Here is a 19,026-nt window from a genome sequence, read left to right as displayed (position 1 = left end):
CAGAGCTGGAAAATCAGGGGGAATTTCAGAAAAAGTGTTTCTAAATTGCCAAAAGATATCAATCTGGAAAATTTCTGAAATCTGTATTTATCACAATACTTCATGTGTCCTCAAATAATGAGTGTCTATAATAATAAACAGTGAATCATTTTTTTATTATAGGGTTACACTAAAAGTTTCAGCAGTTTTCAATCCAAAAAACTTCCTAATAATAATAAATTCATGGCTTATCACTAGTATGAGTCAATATACTATGACAAGATTATGTATTTCAATAGTATGAAAATGATCTTTACCTGATAAAGACTTATGATAGTAGAAAACATTAGAAGGAAATAGTAACACAAAATAAATACTAAACAGAATTATTTTGAAATTTAAATACATCAGAAATTTAATATGTGAAAGTCATCATTTTTTAAAGTTTTTATGTTTATTATTTTTAAAGGCTTTTTAAATCCCTCCATCCATGGGATTTTCCAGGCAAGGTACTGGAGTGGGGTGCCATTGCCTTCTCCAAAAACACATAGTATTAATTACCAAATCTGATAGTCCTGACCTTTTCTGGTTAATAAATATATTCCAGACATAGGAAAATGTCTTTCATTTTGTACCGATATTGATCAAATCAATGACAGTGTATCCTGAAACATTTTCAACTTGGGTATTAGGATACATATTGCTTCATATAAATTCATTTCCTTTAATAGCAAGTGTCTGGTTTTGTTTACTCAATATTATGTGAGATTCATCCTTATCGATGTATGTAGTAGTTTTTTTTTTTTTCTGTACGGTGATATTCTATTGCATTAAAACACCACAATTTATTATTCTACTGTTGATGAGTGTATTAGTCTGCTAGGGCTGACACAGAAGAATACCACAGATCGGTGGCATAAGCAACAGAAATACATTTTATCACAGTTCTGGAGGATGAAAGTCTTAAGATCAAATTGTGGTCAGGTTTCATTTCTTCTGAAGTTCATCTTGGCTTGCAACATGGCCATCTCATCGCTATGTCCTCACATGGTCTTTCCTCTGGTGTCTCTTCCTCTTCTTATAGAGACAGCAGTCCTATGAGATGAGGGTTCCACCCATATGACCTCATGTAATTAATTACCTCCTTAAAGGCCCTACCCCCAAATACACTTCCATTTGGGTTAGGACTCCAGCTATGAATTTTGGAGGAACACAATTCAGTTCCTAACAAAGAGCATTTGTGTAATTTATAGCTTGAGGCTACTATGAATAGTACTACTGTGAACATTCTAGTATAAGCCTTTTGGTAAACTTCTTATACATGTTTGCTGGAGTAGAATTGCTATTCATAGGCTAAATCTGCATTCAGCTTCATAGATACTACCAGTATCTACTGCAGATACTGCAGCTTTCCAAAGGAGTTGAAGCAATTTATTCCCACTCTTACAGTGCACAAAAAGTTCTACTTGTTCCACATCTTTGCCAACACTTGGTGTTCTCCTTATATTCCATAATCTAAGTTGCCTCAAATTATTTTTAGAAATGAAATAAAAATATAAATATGATTTAATCATTGCAATAGTTAGCATTTTCTTGGTAAAATGTCATTATGATATACATGAAAATTTTAAAATCTATTCTTAAAACACCTAAGATTGCTTGACTTTTTTTAAGTAGTAAATTTCAAGAATGTAACTTCATTATAAAAATTTCAACCAGAGAAAATGTCTTTAACTTCCAAAAGGGGGGTGGGGGTAAATGCACTTATAATGGAGAAAAACAAGAGTAACAGCAGTGATTCTGCAACTCCAGGACCCTCTTGTCAGTTTTCCAGTGAAACTGTTTAAAAAGACAGCAGCATTATCTTACACTAAAAATCTATTCTCAGAAATACAATCATGTCTGTAAAGTTCCAAAAAAGATTAAGGGTCAGCTAGTTTCAAAACAAAACAAAACTAGTGTTTAGAACATACAATACAAGGTTGCCAACAGGTATATTCAGAAAACAAATGTACAAAAAACACACAAGGATATAGACCATATGAAATACAAATAGTGATTAAAATTACTCTCAAATTACAAACATACTTGAAAGTATTCCAGCCTAACCAGTAAAACTGAGGAGGGATGAAGCCTGGTAGTCAAAAGCAGTTGCATGGAAAAGCTACAGCGTAAAGATGCCACTAAATTAAACATAATTTTTTTCACTGTAAAAGGGGAGCTAAATTCAGAATTTTCTTCTGGGGCTATAAGAATATCATGTCACATGGATGGAAGAATGTGTTCTGTTCAGCTTTGTGTAGTTCAATTTTAACCACAGAGGCATATCTTAAAGAAGAGTGACTTGAGTAGCATCAAAATGATCAGGAGAAAATACAGGAATTAAGCTCAGATGCTCTGAAGCATATTCCCTTTTCTCTCATAAGGGAAGACAGGACCATAAGCTCCTATAAGTGAGTAGGGATAAAGAATTTAAGGGACTTCTAATTCTGGATAACTGCCCCATCAGTGGGATGCCTCGGTAGAGTAGATGAGATGCAAAACAGAAAATCTGCTCACAGATAATCAAAAGGTGACTATGGTCAGAGAATTAAGTCATATTTGAAGAAGCAGAGTCACTCTTTTCCAATGTTCTTTCTTGACAGGGGTTGGAGTATGAGGGACCCAAGCAGAGCACAGACTCTTTTTCCTCTGTTCTAAATGCTCTGGGTAAAATCCACCCATTTCATTGCTTCTGTCACTTTTATGCTAGATTCAGAAACTGCAGTAGAGTTTTCTGTCAAGTAAAAACTACTGTGTCTTTAAGTCAGAAAAGCCCTGGAATCGACCACTATTTCATTGCCAGGAAATTTGGCATCAACAACTATAGGAATCCTGGATTAAAAGCCTGAGTGCTTCAAAAGTATGAGAATCATGATTTATTTTTCCACAATAAATTAGTAAACAGAGAGGAAAGTATCAGTTATCTCAATTTTGAGAAAATTTCTATGGCTAAAATCAGGCATTCGACATAAAACTTACACTCAAGAAATAGAGTATGTCAAAAGAGACTTTATTGTTGCTGAATTGTTTGAAATTCTCAACAAAAATTCCAAAACAAGGGGAGGTTTCTAGAAGAGGGTCACACATGAATTTAAATGGAAATTAATTTCTTCAAGAACCTCCTACTTCATTAGGATTGACTCAGAGGAACAGAATGCTACCCACACTTTGCCCCTTTATCCCCCTTTAAAAATCAACAGCTTGTTAAGGTATCAACAAGTAGAATAGAGTTGGCTTTCCTTGGTGCCTCTCTCTTCATGTTCTCTATTCCAGAGAGCCAAAGTTGATTCAACGAGGGAGAAATTTCCCCTTCCTCTTAGAGTTCTTGTGCCAAACTTCCCTGGCAGTGAGCCTTCTCACTCTACTGATTCCTTGTGCATTCACGCTGTACAGCTCTTTGTGCTCATACCAAACATAATCTGGGGCTGGAGGCAGGTCTAAGATTAAGTTGGTTTATACTCGCCTTAATATAAAACAGACTTGGTTGCATTTCAAATCCTGTAGGTTTGTTTTACATAACAGAATCAGTTGTTAGGATGGATTTTTGTCCTAGTATTTATCTTCCTCTCAATCACTCAAAGACTTAATTGATTGTGCAGAGATCCATTTCAGTTTCTAAATTTCCCACCCTTCTCAGTTACCTGGAGAGTAACTTAACTGGTTCCATTAATCTTGACCTATGTATAATGCAAGCAAGCAGGATCTAGTGCCTTTAACTCTCAAATTCCAGACCTTCAACCCTCCTTCTCAGTCCCACTCTCCATATAAAATTTCTACTAAATCTATATATTACATTGCCCACAAATAAATCAATGGTGTAACATGTAAAACTGCAATTTGGTAGATCCAAAAATAATTATTTTTCTTAAAATTTCAGAAAGGCTAAAAGAATTGAACATTTTAAACAACAACAATAAAAACAAAAAGGAGCTGGAGAATAAGAATCTCTAACTCCTGTTTAAGTGAAGAAGATAGTCACATCCACCTCAGAAAAAGAGGCCAGGAATTTCAGTAGGTTAAAAAAAAAGGTACACAGCAAAATTAACTAAAGACATAGGACTTTTGCCAGATCAGCTTGACTTAAGTTGAAGATTTTTACTTATAAATGTGATATATTTGAAGATGAAATAACAAGATTAGAATGCTAAGGAAAGTTAGCAACTTTCCTCTGTACTTTTATATGTATAAGTATATATATTATCTACACATGTACATATTGTATATATAGCCTATTTATACTTTACTAGATGAGTACAGTCATACAACTGAACATTTTTGTCAATATGTTTAGCTGGAAATGGTGAGCCAGCTCCATTCTGGTCCTGTCTAGCGTGCTGAAAAACAAACACTGTAATATGCTGTTAAATTACAGTTCAATAAATGGATAGATGATAAAAGGTATGCTGAGCTGACTAATGGAAACTGATACTGAAATACATAGAAGATGGACTTCTTTTGCTGCTGTTTCAAATATTTCAAATATTCAAATTTCAAATCCTTGACATTTTAATTCAGGAGTCCTTAAGTGAATATAAAATTAATTAATAAATTTTAACATACATATAAATTATGCCAAATAAGACAATTTTGTGATTTTTGAAAGACATAATAAATGGCCTACCTGACTACAGTACATAACGTAGAAAACTGTTACTGTTATATTTTACTAGTATACAGTTGTAAAGATTGAGGACAGGAGGAGAAGGGGACGACAGATTGAGGGCAGGAGGGGAAGGGGACGACAGAGGATGAGATGGTTGGATGGCATCACCAACTCAAGGGACATGAGTTTGGGTAGACTCCAGGAGTTGGTGATGGACAGGGAGGCCCGGCATGCTGCAGTCCATGGGGTCTCAAAGAGTTGGACATAACTGAGTGACTGAACTGATACAGTTGTAAGCTTGGAGTGTCACACAAAGTTACTCATAGATAAAATATCAATAGGAGTTCTTATGACAACAATACTACTGTGTAAACTACTTCTGAGAATCAATTATCTTTTCCCTACAGGTGGCCTTAAAGATTCATTACCATTACTGATATTTTAATTATCAAAACATATAGCAACATACAATACTTCATTTTGAATTTGAGACATTTCAGTTTGAATGAAACATTATATTTTATATGTTTCATAGAGATAAAAGTTCTTCACTAAAAAATGACCCAAAATATAATAGAAAAATCATTAAATGGATGAAAATGTTACACTAAAAACATGTACTTAATGTAAGAGAAATAAGTAAAGGAAGAACAGAGAAACAAAAAGTCATGAAACATACAGAAAATGAAAAGTAAAAGCTGAAGTAAATTCAATTATATCAGTAATAACATAATGTGTGAATGAATTAAACAATTTAATCAAAAGGCAAAGATTGGTGGACTGGATAAAAAAGTGAGTTACAACTATACGCTGTCTGTAGAAGATACGCTTTACATTCAAAGATACAAATAAGTTGAAAATAAAAGAACGAAAAAAAGATATATCATGAAAAAAGCAATCACTATTAATACCAGACAAAACAGACTTTAAAACAACAAAAATGTGATTAGAAACTAAAAGGAACATTTTATAATGATAAAACTATCAACCCATCAGGATGATATAACAATTATAAATATGTATGTGCCTAGAAACAAAGCCCTCAAAATTCATGAAGCAAAAACTGACATAACTGAAAGGAGAAATAGACAATGCAACAGTAATAGTTTGGAGACTTCAATACCCAACTTTCAATAGTTGATAGAACAACTAGAGGGAAGATCAACAAGAAATAATAAGACTTGAATACACTATACACAAATTATTTTGATATTTGGCAAAACTAATACAGTTATGTAAAGTCTAAAAATAAAATAAAATTTAAAATTAAAAAAAAAAAACAAATTAGACTAACATACAAACACTCCACTCAATAACCAAGAAATATACATTTTTCTCAAATGCACATGAAACATTCTCAAAGAAAGATCATATCCTATGCCATAAAACAATTTTTCAATTAAAAGGAATTGAAATTATGCAGAGTATTCTCTAGTCACAGTAGAGTGAAATTAGAAATTGGTAACAAAGACGTATTTGAAAAATTCACAAATGTGTGGAAATAAAACAGCACACTCCTAAGTAACCAATGGGTCAAAAAAAGAAATGAAAAAGAAAATTAGAAAATACTTTGAAAGAAAGCAAATGAAGACATAATATACCAAACTTATGAGATGAAGCAGAAGTAGTGCTTATGGGTAAATTTATAGCTATAAATGCCTACATAAAAAAGAAGAAAAATCTCAAACTAATAATCTAACTTTCTACTACAAGACTCTTAGAAAATTAATCTAAAACGTGTAGAAATAATAAAGATTAGAGTGGAAATTAATGAAGTGAAGAATATAAAAATAATAGAGCAAATAATAAAACCAAAAGTTAATTCTTTGCAAAGGTGAATAAAATGGACAACCTTCTAGCTAAGGAAAAGAGTGAAAACTAAAATTACTAACATCAGGGATGAAAGAGACAACATTACTACCAACCTTATAGAAATAAAAAAGAATTATAAGGGAATAATATTAACAACTGTACCAACAAAATAGGTAACTTCAATAAATGGGAAAATTCCTAGAAAGACACGTATCACTGAAGCTGACTCAAGAAAAAAGACAAAATCTAAATAGAAAAGGAGGGAATTCTTCAAAACTCTTTCTATGAGGCCAGTATTACCTTGACAGCAAAATCAGACAAAGACATCAGTTCAGTTCAGTCGCTCAGTCGTGTCTGACTCTTTGTGACCCCATGAACCGCAGCACGCCAGGCCTTCCTGTCTCCATCACCAACTACTGGAGTCCACCCAAACCCATGTCCATTGAGTCAGTGATGCCATCCAGCCATCTCATCCTCTATCATCCCCTTCTCCTCCTGCCTTCCATCTTTCCCAGCATCAGGGTCTTTTCCAATGAGTCAGCTCTTCGCATCAGGTGACTGAAGTATTGGAGTTTCAGCTTCAACATCAGTCCTTCCAATGAACCCTCAGGACTGATCTTCTTTAGGATGGACTGGTTGGATCTCCCTGCAGCCCAAGGGACTTTCAAGAGTCTTCTCCAATGCCATAGTTCAAAAGCATCAATTCTTTGGCGCTCAGCTTTCTTTATAGTCCAACTCTCACATCCATACGTGACCACTGGAAAAACCATAGCCTTGACTAGATGGACCTTTGTTGACAAAGTAATGTCTCTGTTTTTTAATATGCTGTCTAGGTGGGTCATAACCTTCCTTCCAAGGAGTAAGCGTCTTTTAATTTCTTGGCTGCAGTCACCATCTGCAGTGATTTTGGAGCCCAGAAAAATCAAGTCAGCCACTGTTTCCCCATCTATTTGCCATGAAGTGATGGGACCAGATGCCATGATCTTAGCTTTCTGAATGTTGAGCTTTAGGCCAACTTTTTCACTCTCCTCTTTCACTTTCATCAAGAGGCTTTCCAGTTCCTCTTCACTTTCTACCATTAGGGTGGTGTCATCTGCATATCTGAGGTTATTGATATTTCTCCTGGCAATCTTGATTCCAGCTTGTGCTTCTTCCAGCCCAGCGCTTCTCATGATGTACTCTGCATAGAAGTTAAATAAGTAGGGTGACAATATACAGCCTTGACGTACTCCTTTTCCTATTTGGAACCAGGCTGTTGTTCCATGTCCAGTTCGAACTATTGCTTCCTGACCTGCATACAGGTTTCTCAAGAGGCAGGTCAGGTGGTCTGGTATTCCCATCTCTTGAAAAATTTTCCACAGTTTATTGTGATCCACATAGTCAAAGGCTTTGGCATAGTCAATAAAGCAGAAATAAATGTTTTTCTGGAACTCACTTGCTTTTTCCATGATCCAGCGGATGTTGACAATTTGATCTCTCTTTCCTCTGCCTTTTCTAAAACCAGCTTGAACATCTGGAAGTTCACAGTTCATGTATTGCTGAAGCCTGGCTTGGAGAATTTTGAGCATTACTTTACTAGCAGGTGAGATGAGTGCAACTGTGCGGTAGTTTGAGCATTCTTTGGCATTGCCTTTCTTTGGGATGGGAATGAAAACCGACCTTTTCCAGTCCTGTGGCCACTGCTGAGTTTTTCAAATTTGCTGGCATATTGAGTGCAGCACTTTCACAGCATCATCTTTCAGGATTTGAAATAGCTCAACTGGAATTCCATCACCTCCACTAGCTTTGTTCGTAGTGATGCTTTCTAAGGCCCACTTGACTTCACATTCCAGGATGTCTGGCTCTAGGTGAGTGACTACACCATTGTGATTATCTGGGTCATGAAGATCTTTTTTGTATAGATCTTCTGTGTGTTCTTGCTCCCTCTTCTTAATATCTTCTGCTTCTGTTAGGTCCCTACTGTTTCTGTCCTTTATTGTGCCCATTTTGCATGAAATGTTCCCTTGGTATCTCTAATTTTCTTGAAGAGATCTCTAGTCTTTCCAATTCTGTTGTTTTCCTCTATTTCTTTGCATTGATCGCTGAGGAAGGCTTTCTTATCTCTCCTTGCTATTCTTTGGAACTCTGCATTCAAATGGGTATATTTTTCTTTTTCTCCTTTGCTTTTCACTTCCCTTCTTTTCACAGCTATTTGTAAGGCCTCCTAAGACAGCCAATTTGCTTTTTTGCATTTCTTTTTCTTCGGGATGGTCTTGACTCCTGTCTCCTGTACAATGTTACGAACCTCCATCCATCATCAAAGACATCACCAAAACAGAAAACTACTGACCAATACATCTCATGAATATAAACACAAAAATTCTCAACAAAATACTAGCAAACTAAACCAGCAATATATATAAAGGATTATACACCATGACTGGGGCTTCACTGGTGGCTCAGATGGTAAAGAATCCACCTACAGTGTGGGAGACCTGGGTTCGATCCCTGGGTTGGGAAGATCCCCTGGAGAAGGGCATGGCAACCCACTCCAGTATTCTTGCCTGGAGAACCTCCATGGACAGAGGAGCCTAGTGGGCTACAGTCCATGAGGTTGCAAAGAGTCAGACATGACTAAGCACAGAACATACAACATAACCAAGTGAGATTTATCCCAGAAATGCAAGGTTGATTTAAAATCCAAAAATCAATTAATAAAATATACCACATCAATGGTATAATGGACAAGAACCACATGATCATATCAATAGAAACAGAAAATGTATTTGACAAAATCCAACGCCCCTTAATGTCAAAACACTCAAAAACTAGGAACAGAAGGGAATGTCCTTAATCTAATAAAGGACATCTGTGAAAAATCCAGAGCTAACAGCATAATTAATGGTAAAATACTGAAGTCTTTCCCTCAAGCTCAGGAATAAGACAAGGGTGTCCATTCTTTATGATAGAATATACCACTTCTATTCAACATTTCACTGAAGGTTCTAGACAGGACATTTAGTCCAGAAAAATAAATAAAAAGGCATTCAGTTTGGAAAGGGAAAAATAAACTGTCTCTATTTCCAGGTGACATGATCTTGTATTTAGAAAATTCTAAGGAAGCTACTGGAAAATATTAGGACAAATAAATGAGTTTAGCAAGGCTTCAGGCTATAAGAGCAATATGCAAAAATCAATTACATTCCTAAACCATACCAATGAAGAAACCAAAAATGAAATTAGGAAAACAATTCCATTTATGCCAGTTTCAAAAAGAATAAAATGTTTTTGAATAAATTTAATAGAAGTATTTGCAAATTTTATTCACTGAAAACTTAAAACATTATTGAAAGGAATTAAAGAAGGGGCTTCCCTGGTAGCTCAGATGGTAAAGAACATGCCTTTAATGCAGGAGACCTGGGTTCAGTCCCTAGGTTGGGAAGATCCTCTGGAGAAGGGAATGGCTACCCACTCCAGTACTCTTTCAGTACTGGAAAATTCCATGGACAAGAGGAGCCTGGTGGGCCCCGGTCCGTGGGATCACAAAGAGTTAGATACAACTGAGCAACTAACACTTCCACTTCCAAAGAAGATCAAAATTAATGGAAATAGCTGTTACGAGTTGAACTGTGTCCTTCAAAAAGATGTTAAAGCACTAGCCCCCAATATCTGTGAATGTGATCTTACTTAGGCTCTTTGCAAATGTAATTAAGTTTAGATGCAGTCATGGTGGATTAGCGTGGTCTCTAATGTGGTAACTGGTGTCCTTACATAAAGAGGAAATTTGGAAACACACACACAGAGGGAAAATATATGAAGCTAGAGGCAGAGACTAGAGCAATGCACCTACAAATCAAGAACTTCACCAGAAGCATGGAATAGGTTCTCCTTCACACTGCCCAGAAAGAACCAAGCTGCCAACACTTTGATTTCAGGCTTCTAATCTCCAGAACGAGAGGATAAATTCCTACTTTCTAAGATATTCAGTTAGGGGTAGTTTGTATGGCAGCCCTAGGAAACGAATAGAACATTGCATGTTCATGGATCAGAAGACTTAATGTTATATCCCCAATGTGATTTACAAATTCAACACAATTCCTATCAAAGTTACAGATGGCTTCTTTGCAGAATTTGACAAGCTGATCCTAAAATTCATATGGAAATCCAAAGGCCTCAGAATAGCCAAAACAATCTCTAAAATACAACAAAACAAAGTTGGAGGACTCACATGTCCCAATTTCAAAACTTAGAACAAAGTTATGGCAATCAAGACAGTGTGGTATCAACATAAAGTTGGACAAATAGATCATGGAATATAAATGAGAGACCAGAAATAACCCTTTATGTTTACAGTCAGTCGATTTTCAAAAAGGAGGTCAATACAATTCACTAGGGCAAGAATACTCTTTTCAACAAACAGTACTAGGGCAACTGAGTATCTCCATGCAACAGAAAGAAGATAGACCACATATAAAAATATATAAAAAATATAAAAATAACTCGTTTGCACCACATATAAAAATAACTTGAAATTAACCAAACACACAAATATAAGAGCTAAAAGTGTAAAACTCTTAGAAGAAAATATAGGTAACAATTATTGTGACCCTGGATTAGACAACAGTTTCTCAAATGTGACACACCAAAAGCATAAGCAACAAAAGAAAAAATACATTGATCTTAAATTAAAATTTTAAAATTTTGTGCTTCAAAGACACCGTCAAGAAAATTTTAAAAAAACAGAATGTGAGAATATTTGCAAATCATGTATCTGACAAGTGACTTGCATCTAGAATAAAGACACTTAAAATTCAATACTAAAAAGACAAATGACCCAATTTAAAAATAGGCAAAGTATGTATAAGAATGAAATTAGAGCAGTTTCTCACATCAAATATAAAATTAAACTCAAAATGGATTAAAGACCTAAATGTAAGACCAGAAGCCATAAAACTCCTATAAGAAAACATAAGCCAAACATGCTGACATAAATCATGGCAATATTTTTTTGGATCAAGCTCCTAGAGCAAAGAAAATAGAAGTAAAAACAAACAAATGGGACCTAATTAGACTTTAAAACTTTTGCACAGCAAAGGAAATTATTGACAAAATGAAAAGAAATCAATAAAACATTAAGCAATAGAGACAATAAAACAAAAGCTATTTCTCTGAGAAGATGAATGGATTAATAAGACTTCCACTAGCATAATCAGAAAAAATAGAGAAAATTTGAACCTTTTTCAAAAAAACACTTTTTATTGTAGAAAATTTCACACATATATACATGTAAAGACAACAATAGTATAATAAACCTGATGTAACAATCATGATGTAACACTCAGTACATGGCCACTCTTGTTTCATCTATACCTCCTCTCAATTCTTCCACCCTGGATTATTTTAAAGCATGTCCCATACACCGTATTATTTTATTTGTTAATACTTTAGTTTATTGGAGAAGGAAATGGCAACCCACTCCAGTATCCTTGCTGGAAAATCCCATGGACAGAAGAGCCTGGCGGGCTGTACAGTCCATGGGGTCAGAATAAGTGACTAACACACACTTTAGTTTATAACTATGTTGATGACTTAAGTAGATAAACCTATATGTTCTGGGTCATAAAGCTAACAATAAAATTTAATCTGTAAACATCCCTTCCCCAGACTTAAGAAATGACCAGATCAACAGCCTGAACCTCATTAAACTAGACAGTTTCTCTAACTGCCAGAGGCAGAAATTCTGCCCTCTGCCCTCTGAGGAACAGACTTCAGGAAGGCCGAGTCTAATCTTAACTAAGGACGAGAAACTTTGATTCACACGGATTGACAGTGAACATTCAGGCATGTCCTAGGATTTATATCTAGTCATTGTACCTGGTGAATGGGCTTCCCTGGTGGCTCAGATAGTAAAGAATCCACCTGCAATGCAGGAGACCTGGGTTCAATCCCTGGGTTGGGAAGATCCCCTGAAGGAGGGCATGGCAACCCACTCCAGTATTCTTGCCTGGAGAATCCCATGGATAGAGGAGCCTTGCAGGCTCAAGTTCATGGTGTCAGAAAGAGTCAGACATGACTGAGTGACTAAACAAAACACAACAATACCTGGTGAACAGGCAGGCACATAGCCAGAGTCTCTCTAAACCACTCAATCAAGAATGATAAACATAACCTGCTGGGGTCCTCATCCTGATCAGGGGGGCTATACTGTCAGCTTAATGGGCCAGAAAAACAAACTTTCAATGAGAATATGCTACGTTGTCTTCTGTTTTGCCTAACTGTCTCCATATGGATATGTTTCTATACCTTTGGTGCTAAACAGATTTCATATTCTTTAAATGTGTGGCATCTTCTCTTCAACACCAATACAGCTCCACTGTGACACCATGCACTAGCATCAAAAGTAAGACTAACTTGAATGTTAAAGACTCTAAAAGATACATGAGAGATTTTAGAGAAAATACAGCAGGCCCGTGGTTTAGCATCAAACTATAAAAACTTTGTTGTAGGTGACCAGAGGTCAAGTGTTTCAGTGAAGTTACACACAGAGACTGCTGCAGGGACACTGGGCAGTCTAGTTCATGGAAATGAAACAAATCGCAGTCTAAACTGGAGGGGGCTAACTTAGCAATTTTCAAGTTGCTACTGTTTGCAGATATTTCAGAGGTTCTTCAGTGGGAAGTGAAACAGGAAATGACTGGGTTGATATCTGGTGAGAAAAACTAAGACTGAAACTGCAGATTTCAATGTCTGTGACAGAAACACCTATAATGGTAAAGATGGGGGATGGGAAGAAGGCCCCAAGATACCCTAGAGATTCTGCTGATCCAGAAGGTGGCAACCTTTCAGGCAGAGGACAGATCTCTGTCGAAGTTTTAGGGATGAGAAGATGTGACAATCAAGCTAAGAAAAATGCTTTAAATTTTTATCGATGGTTGTCCCAGTTGGGGGCAGGGGAACATGTGCAGGGAATATCAGAGGCAAACAAGTTTTTAATTGCAAGGGAATAAGTTTCAACATGGATGAGTTCCAGTCTTTGTTTTCACAGACCTTTCTTCTAAAACAGAGCTCTAACCTTGAAGCTGTGCATTTTTAGCAGCATTTTTTTTTTTTTTAATGATGCTCGAAGATATATTCTTAGAAGTAATTTCCTATTTGGAATAGATGTTTCCCAAGTGGAAAATTAAGAGCACTTGGGACATGAAGTTTCCATTGATAAAAGTATTTAAGAATAAACTCCTTAAAACTGTTCAAAAGATGGATGAATACATGTACTATATTAGTCAGGTAAAAATATGTGAGTATTTCGTCTGTGCCTGAAAAGTTGTAACACATGTGCTGTGCTGTGCTAAGTCGCTTCAGTCGTTTCTGACTCTTTGCAGCCGTGTGGACCATAGCCTACTAGGCGGATCTGTCCATGCGATTCTCCAGGCAAGAATATTGGAGTGGGTTGCCATGTCCTCCTCCGGGGATCTTCCCAACCCAGGGATCAAACTCACATCTCTTACGTCTTCTGCATTGGTACGTGAGTTGTAATATAAAATGTTCATCATTTCAGTATGATCATAGTTTCCATATATATGGAGCTGAAATGGTCTTGAAACAATTCAGGGGTTACATAATTGAACAGTAGTCAGAAGTAATTTTGTTGAAGTGGTAGATGACTTTGGCAGATAGGAATCAAGGGAAATAAAGGGAAATTTTATTTCTTTAATAAATAAAGGTTAAAAGTCTGGTAAACATCCCCTGTGAGGACAGACAGTCCTCTCTGAGTCTCCCACTCACCCACACAGCTTGCTGAGTAGGCCAAGAATGCAAGGCCTTAACCATCTCTTAAAGTGTGTTTGTAGCAAGAAGCTTCAAGGGATGAGGCAATATCTCCCTTGAGACAAAAAGTAGTCTTGCTTACTTCTGGCTATAAAGTGGTTCATTCCCCATACTCAGAGTCCCTCTCCTGTAACACAACGCATTGCATGTGCAGGCATCCATCTGGGCCCTCAGCAAAACTCCTCTCCTCCTCCCTAAATGGGACAATGAAGCGAGAAGGGAACTGACTCAACATGCTATCTGTGCCTAGAGTAATAAAATCCTTTGTCTCTGACACAGGTTTCTTGTGTCTTCTGCCAGCATCCATGAAACAATACAGGCAAAGCTATTACTTCGTAAGTAGGGCGAAATCAAATCCAAAATCAAATCCCAACACCTGCCTCTACCCTTTTTAGTTCAGTTTAAAATATTCCACTGAGGCCATGGCTTCCATGCTGGGGGCAGGGTGTTTGCATGTGAGCACAGTAGAGATACAGTGTTTGAACAGGAACTTTCTTCAACAGATTTAGTCAGAAAAAAAGGACCTGTACTACTCAGATCCTGAGGAAAAGAGACAGAGAAGGAGGGTGAGTCTAAAGTGATCTGATCCCCTCTCTTCAGGAAAACAAAACCCTTCACAGAACTGACAGCAAAATGGTCAGGGGCAGCATCCTATGGACCCCTCAGCAGTGGTGTTTCCTGTCGTAAAAGGGCAATAAATAACATGGCATATTAAAATGTGTCATACAGGGGAAATTAATAAATTTTCCTGCAGGAACAAGATAAAATGAAACCTAATTAAATCAGAAATGTTAACATGACCCCAGGAACTTTTCTTTTACTCTCTCATTTAAGAAGTTCTACCCAAAGGCTCCTGTGCAACAATATAAATGAAAACCCTATCATCCTATCTGGGTATCTTTATTCTCCCACTTCTGAGATGACTTTAATTCCTAATTCTTCTCTGGTGCACATATCTGCCTTCCCTCTGAGGTGTGCCCCCAGGCTCTCTATTCTTGATTATCAGACTGTGGTAAAGCTCTTTTGATGTTAAATTCATAAATAAATCTACTTTCTTTGAGGATTAAAGAATTTATATATTTTTAAGAAAGCTATTCCAGAGTTTCATGGTAGCCTTTGTACATTCTCGTTTTCTGGACTCTGGGATGTTATTAGATTCTGATTTCTTCCAGTACATGTTTAAAGTACAAACCTGAATTTCGATGTGTTAGAATTATATTACTTTCATCAGGAAGAGGAAGAGGCAACCCAGGGTAGCTCAGAGAAAAAGAGGCTCTGCTGAAGCAAAAGCAGACTTTCCACCTCCTGTAAATTCCACTGAGACCTCTCAAGGACCAAGAAACAAATTTCATGACTTAGACAACCATCTTTAGTGAAGGGATTTCCTTTTAGGAAAATGTTTTAATTCTTTGACATAAGAATAAATTTTGTGGAAAAACAGGGAGCAAGGATTTGTTGAAAAAATAAAAGGAATAGTAATAAATTAATTTCTAAGTACCATACATCTGGCATATCGAGAAATAGGTAGCAAAGCTTCAGGGAAATCTTGTGAAGGTCAGAAAAATAAAAGACAGGAAAGCCCAAAGATAAAAGAAATGGAGAGGATAAAGTCCTAGTTAAAGCAGAAAAAAAGTGCTCTAAGAATTTTTCAAAATTATAAAGTACTTTAAAGACAAAGTACTTAAGGGCAGATGAAGAACCTCCTATAATAATCATCAGAATCTGAATAATAAACTGAAATAGTCCCCTTGGTACACTGTAAAGTATGCAATTTTAATTATGTGATTTTTCTAGCTAATTTCTGCTTCAAAAACAGTAAAGTACTTCTGCTTACAAGGTGGCAGAGATGAGAACTTTTCTGAACCTCTCATATGCACGTAGTCATCAAAATTTAAATTAGCAGAAACATGCCTTTGAGTTAAATCACAATTAGCCCTTAAGACAGATCTATTTACTGAGAACCCACTATGTGTCCAACATTACCAGCATATGCTAAACACTCTGCATTGGTAAAGCAACTTTTTCCTTTTCAGGTTCTCACAAGTGACATTTTAAAACAAACTATATTTGTTTTCAGCATTAACTACACAAGCTGACTACATCTATTATTATAAATTGCTCCTAGTTGGGAGAATGAGCTTCTAGAAGACAAAATATATATATCCAGTTGTACTTGTGTATATATATTTTACATAGTTATGTATGGAAGTCAATCAACAGAGATAAATACAAACAGATTGTCTGACAAAATAAAACACAATTTTCAGGGAACAGAAATGACACATTTGTCAGAAGATGTCCACAAATAATTAATTACTTTAGCACAATAAAGATATTCTCTTAATACTAGAGTTTCTTATAAGAGGATACTCATTACTTTCTAACCATCTGTCATCACTCCTCCCTAAAAAACTAATTAGGGTTTCCTCCAATCACACATTATAAATCATGCAAATGTGGATGGCAAAAAACACAGTTTAAAGAAGTTAACATTACAACATTTTGTATTTGAAAAATCACAGGCTTCAGAATTAACCTTTCATGTTCTAATAATTACCCTGCTTATTTTTCTCATCTTTTCCTGATAAATTATTAGATATTAAACTTAAGAACATTAAAATTAAAAAAAAACAAAACAAAAAAAACTTACAGGTAGTAGAGTTTTCCTGCAGCAGGAAGTTCCCTTTTCCGATAATCTATCCCAGAATCTAGCTGGACTGTATTACAATATTCCTACAATTCAAACAGATAAAATATCTTTTTAAACAAATGGTTGCTTAGAATTATAATCTTTCTGCTATCCCATTTTTTTTTTAATTTTTGAAATTTTCCTCAATAAAATAATGTTTAGAATAAAACAACAGAACTCATGTAAGAATCATAAATGTTGCAATATAAAACACATATCAAACCAAAAAATATCAGTTTAATAAAATTCACATTTGTAGCATGCTTTCCTGAAACTTTGCTAAAACTGCACTGTCAAAAATTCCCCAAATAACTGCATTGGATTTTTTAAAATTCCAATTTCCATTACTCTGAAGTGAGAAGCTAGAGGCTATCAGAAAGAATGACTCACAGATCTTAAGCATCACAATGGGAGTCAGTCTAAGAAAGCTGCATCACAAAATTAGTAGCCACATTTCAGACTGAATGATGATACCAAAGGGATGTTACACGCATACCTGCCCTTCACTTCTAAATGACAGTCACTGCCCTTGTCCCTAAGCTCCCTCTCCAGCCACCCATGTCTTCGGAGTTCTAGCCTGCTGTGGACCCCTTCTTCAACCTGAAGTGATCCTAAGCCCCTACTGTCGTTGTCTCCTCACAATCACTCTTTCCTTTCTAGCTCTGGGGTGCATGCGTGTATGGAAACTGCCATACATCACATACACACCCTAAAATTCTTACTATGGAAGCAAATGAACTTTTGCTACACCTATACAGGTCAGTTGACTTTTCTGGAATATATATATATATATATATATATAAAGAGTGAGAGAGTCACACACATACATACATGTAATACACACACACACACACACACACACACACACATATATATATATATATTTAATCATTCTAGTAGAACATGGTAAAGGGTTTTCAGAATAATTCAAGAAACATTTACTGTCTGACCTTTTTGTTTTCATTTAAAATAAAAATTGCATTACAAAAATTGAGGAGGAAAAATAATATTTTGACAACTTCACTACTTTTACTAATGAAAAACTGCATTTGGAAGCTAAGGTAACTGTGGCAGATTTTCCAAAGATAGGTGCAATAATGTCTCCATCCCAACAGATCTTCTAACCACTAAGGTAATTTTGCCAGATTATATTTTACAAAGATGGTTGCAGTAATATCTTCATCCCAACAGACCTTCTAATCATCAAGAAGTCTATGTACCTCACCTGAATCCTGTGGCTATGGTGAAAATGATGCTGTGCAATAATACCTGATGTGACATCTGAGGCAGCTTCCTACTTGTTGGCCGGAACACTTGCTCTGGCATCCTAAACTGTCAAGTAAGCGCCACCTGCCTAGAGGCAACTAGGAGAGCTTGAAGTTTAGCCTATACAGAGAGGCTTTCAGATGACATGAAGACAAGAGGTATCTGACCAGTCCCCAGCTGTTCCAGTTGTAGCTGCTAACGCAGTGAGGGGGCCAGAATTGTCATCTGAGCTTTTCTCAAATCCAAGAAACACATAAATCAGGAGGATAATAAAATATTATTTTAAGCCTCTAAATTTTGCAGTCATTTGTTATGCAGCAATAGGTAAGTCAGAAGAGCACCATCTGGGCACACTTGGGAGGTAGCAACATTCCTGCTCCCTGAAATTACATCCTAGAAAGTACTGCTCTGCAAGCTCTGCTCATCGTCTGCACTACAGGGAGCAGACTGTACACAGTGGCAGTGAGAATGCATTTCCCCTCCTCCCATGGGACAGCAGCTAAGGGGCTCAGGGAAGTAAGTTAGGCTGATCAGCCATCCATCTGAGACTGAGAAGTTTCCCCAAGATTGAGGGTTTTTTTTCTTGAAGCAACATTTTCAGTGCTAACACCACAAAAGTCATGGGCACACTGGGATAGTTGGTCACCCTCGGAGAGAAGGCCCTGATATCTGGCCTGAATGGGTCAAAAGCTATGGCATTTTGGTTTTTATATATAGCAATTGTGAATCAAGTTTACCTTGATTCAAGGTAAATTGAATCAAGGTAAACTAGAAATGGTCAAACAGGAGATGGTAAGAGTGAACATCAACATTTTAAGAATCAGTGAACTAA

At 36.3% G+C, this 19,026-nt stretch overlaps 1 protein-coding gene across 2 annotated transcripts in view; it reads right to left on the bottom strand.

The window, feature by feature from the left end:
• Nucleotides 1-19,026, bottom strand: part of AFG1L (AFG1 like ATPase) — a 196,036-nt gene that overhangs the window by 56,652 nt on the left and 120,358 nt on the right. For both annotated transcript variants that reach the window (XM_044924365.2, XM_025294689.3), the window contains one exon: nucleotides 16,890-16,972. In XM_044924365.2, the coding sequence (XP_044780300.1) occupies nucleotides 16,890-16,972 (83 nt within the window). The remainder of the gene's footprint in view (nucleotides 1-16,889; nucleotides 16,973-19,026) is intronic.

The sequence above is a fragment of the Bubalus bubalis genome, chromosome 10 (assembly GCF_019923935.1).
Source record: "Bubalus bubalis isolate 160015118507 breed Murrah chromosome 10, NDDB_SH_1, whole genome shotgun sequence".
Lineage (NCBI taxonomy): Eukaryota > Metazoa > Chordata > Mammalia > Artiodactyla > Bovidae > Bubalus > Bubalus bubalis.
The sequence above is the reverse complement of the archived record's forward strand: the minus strand, read 5'-3'. Positions and strand labels throughout refer to the sequence as shown.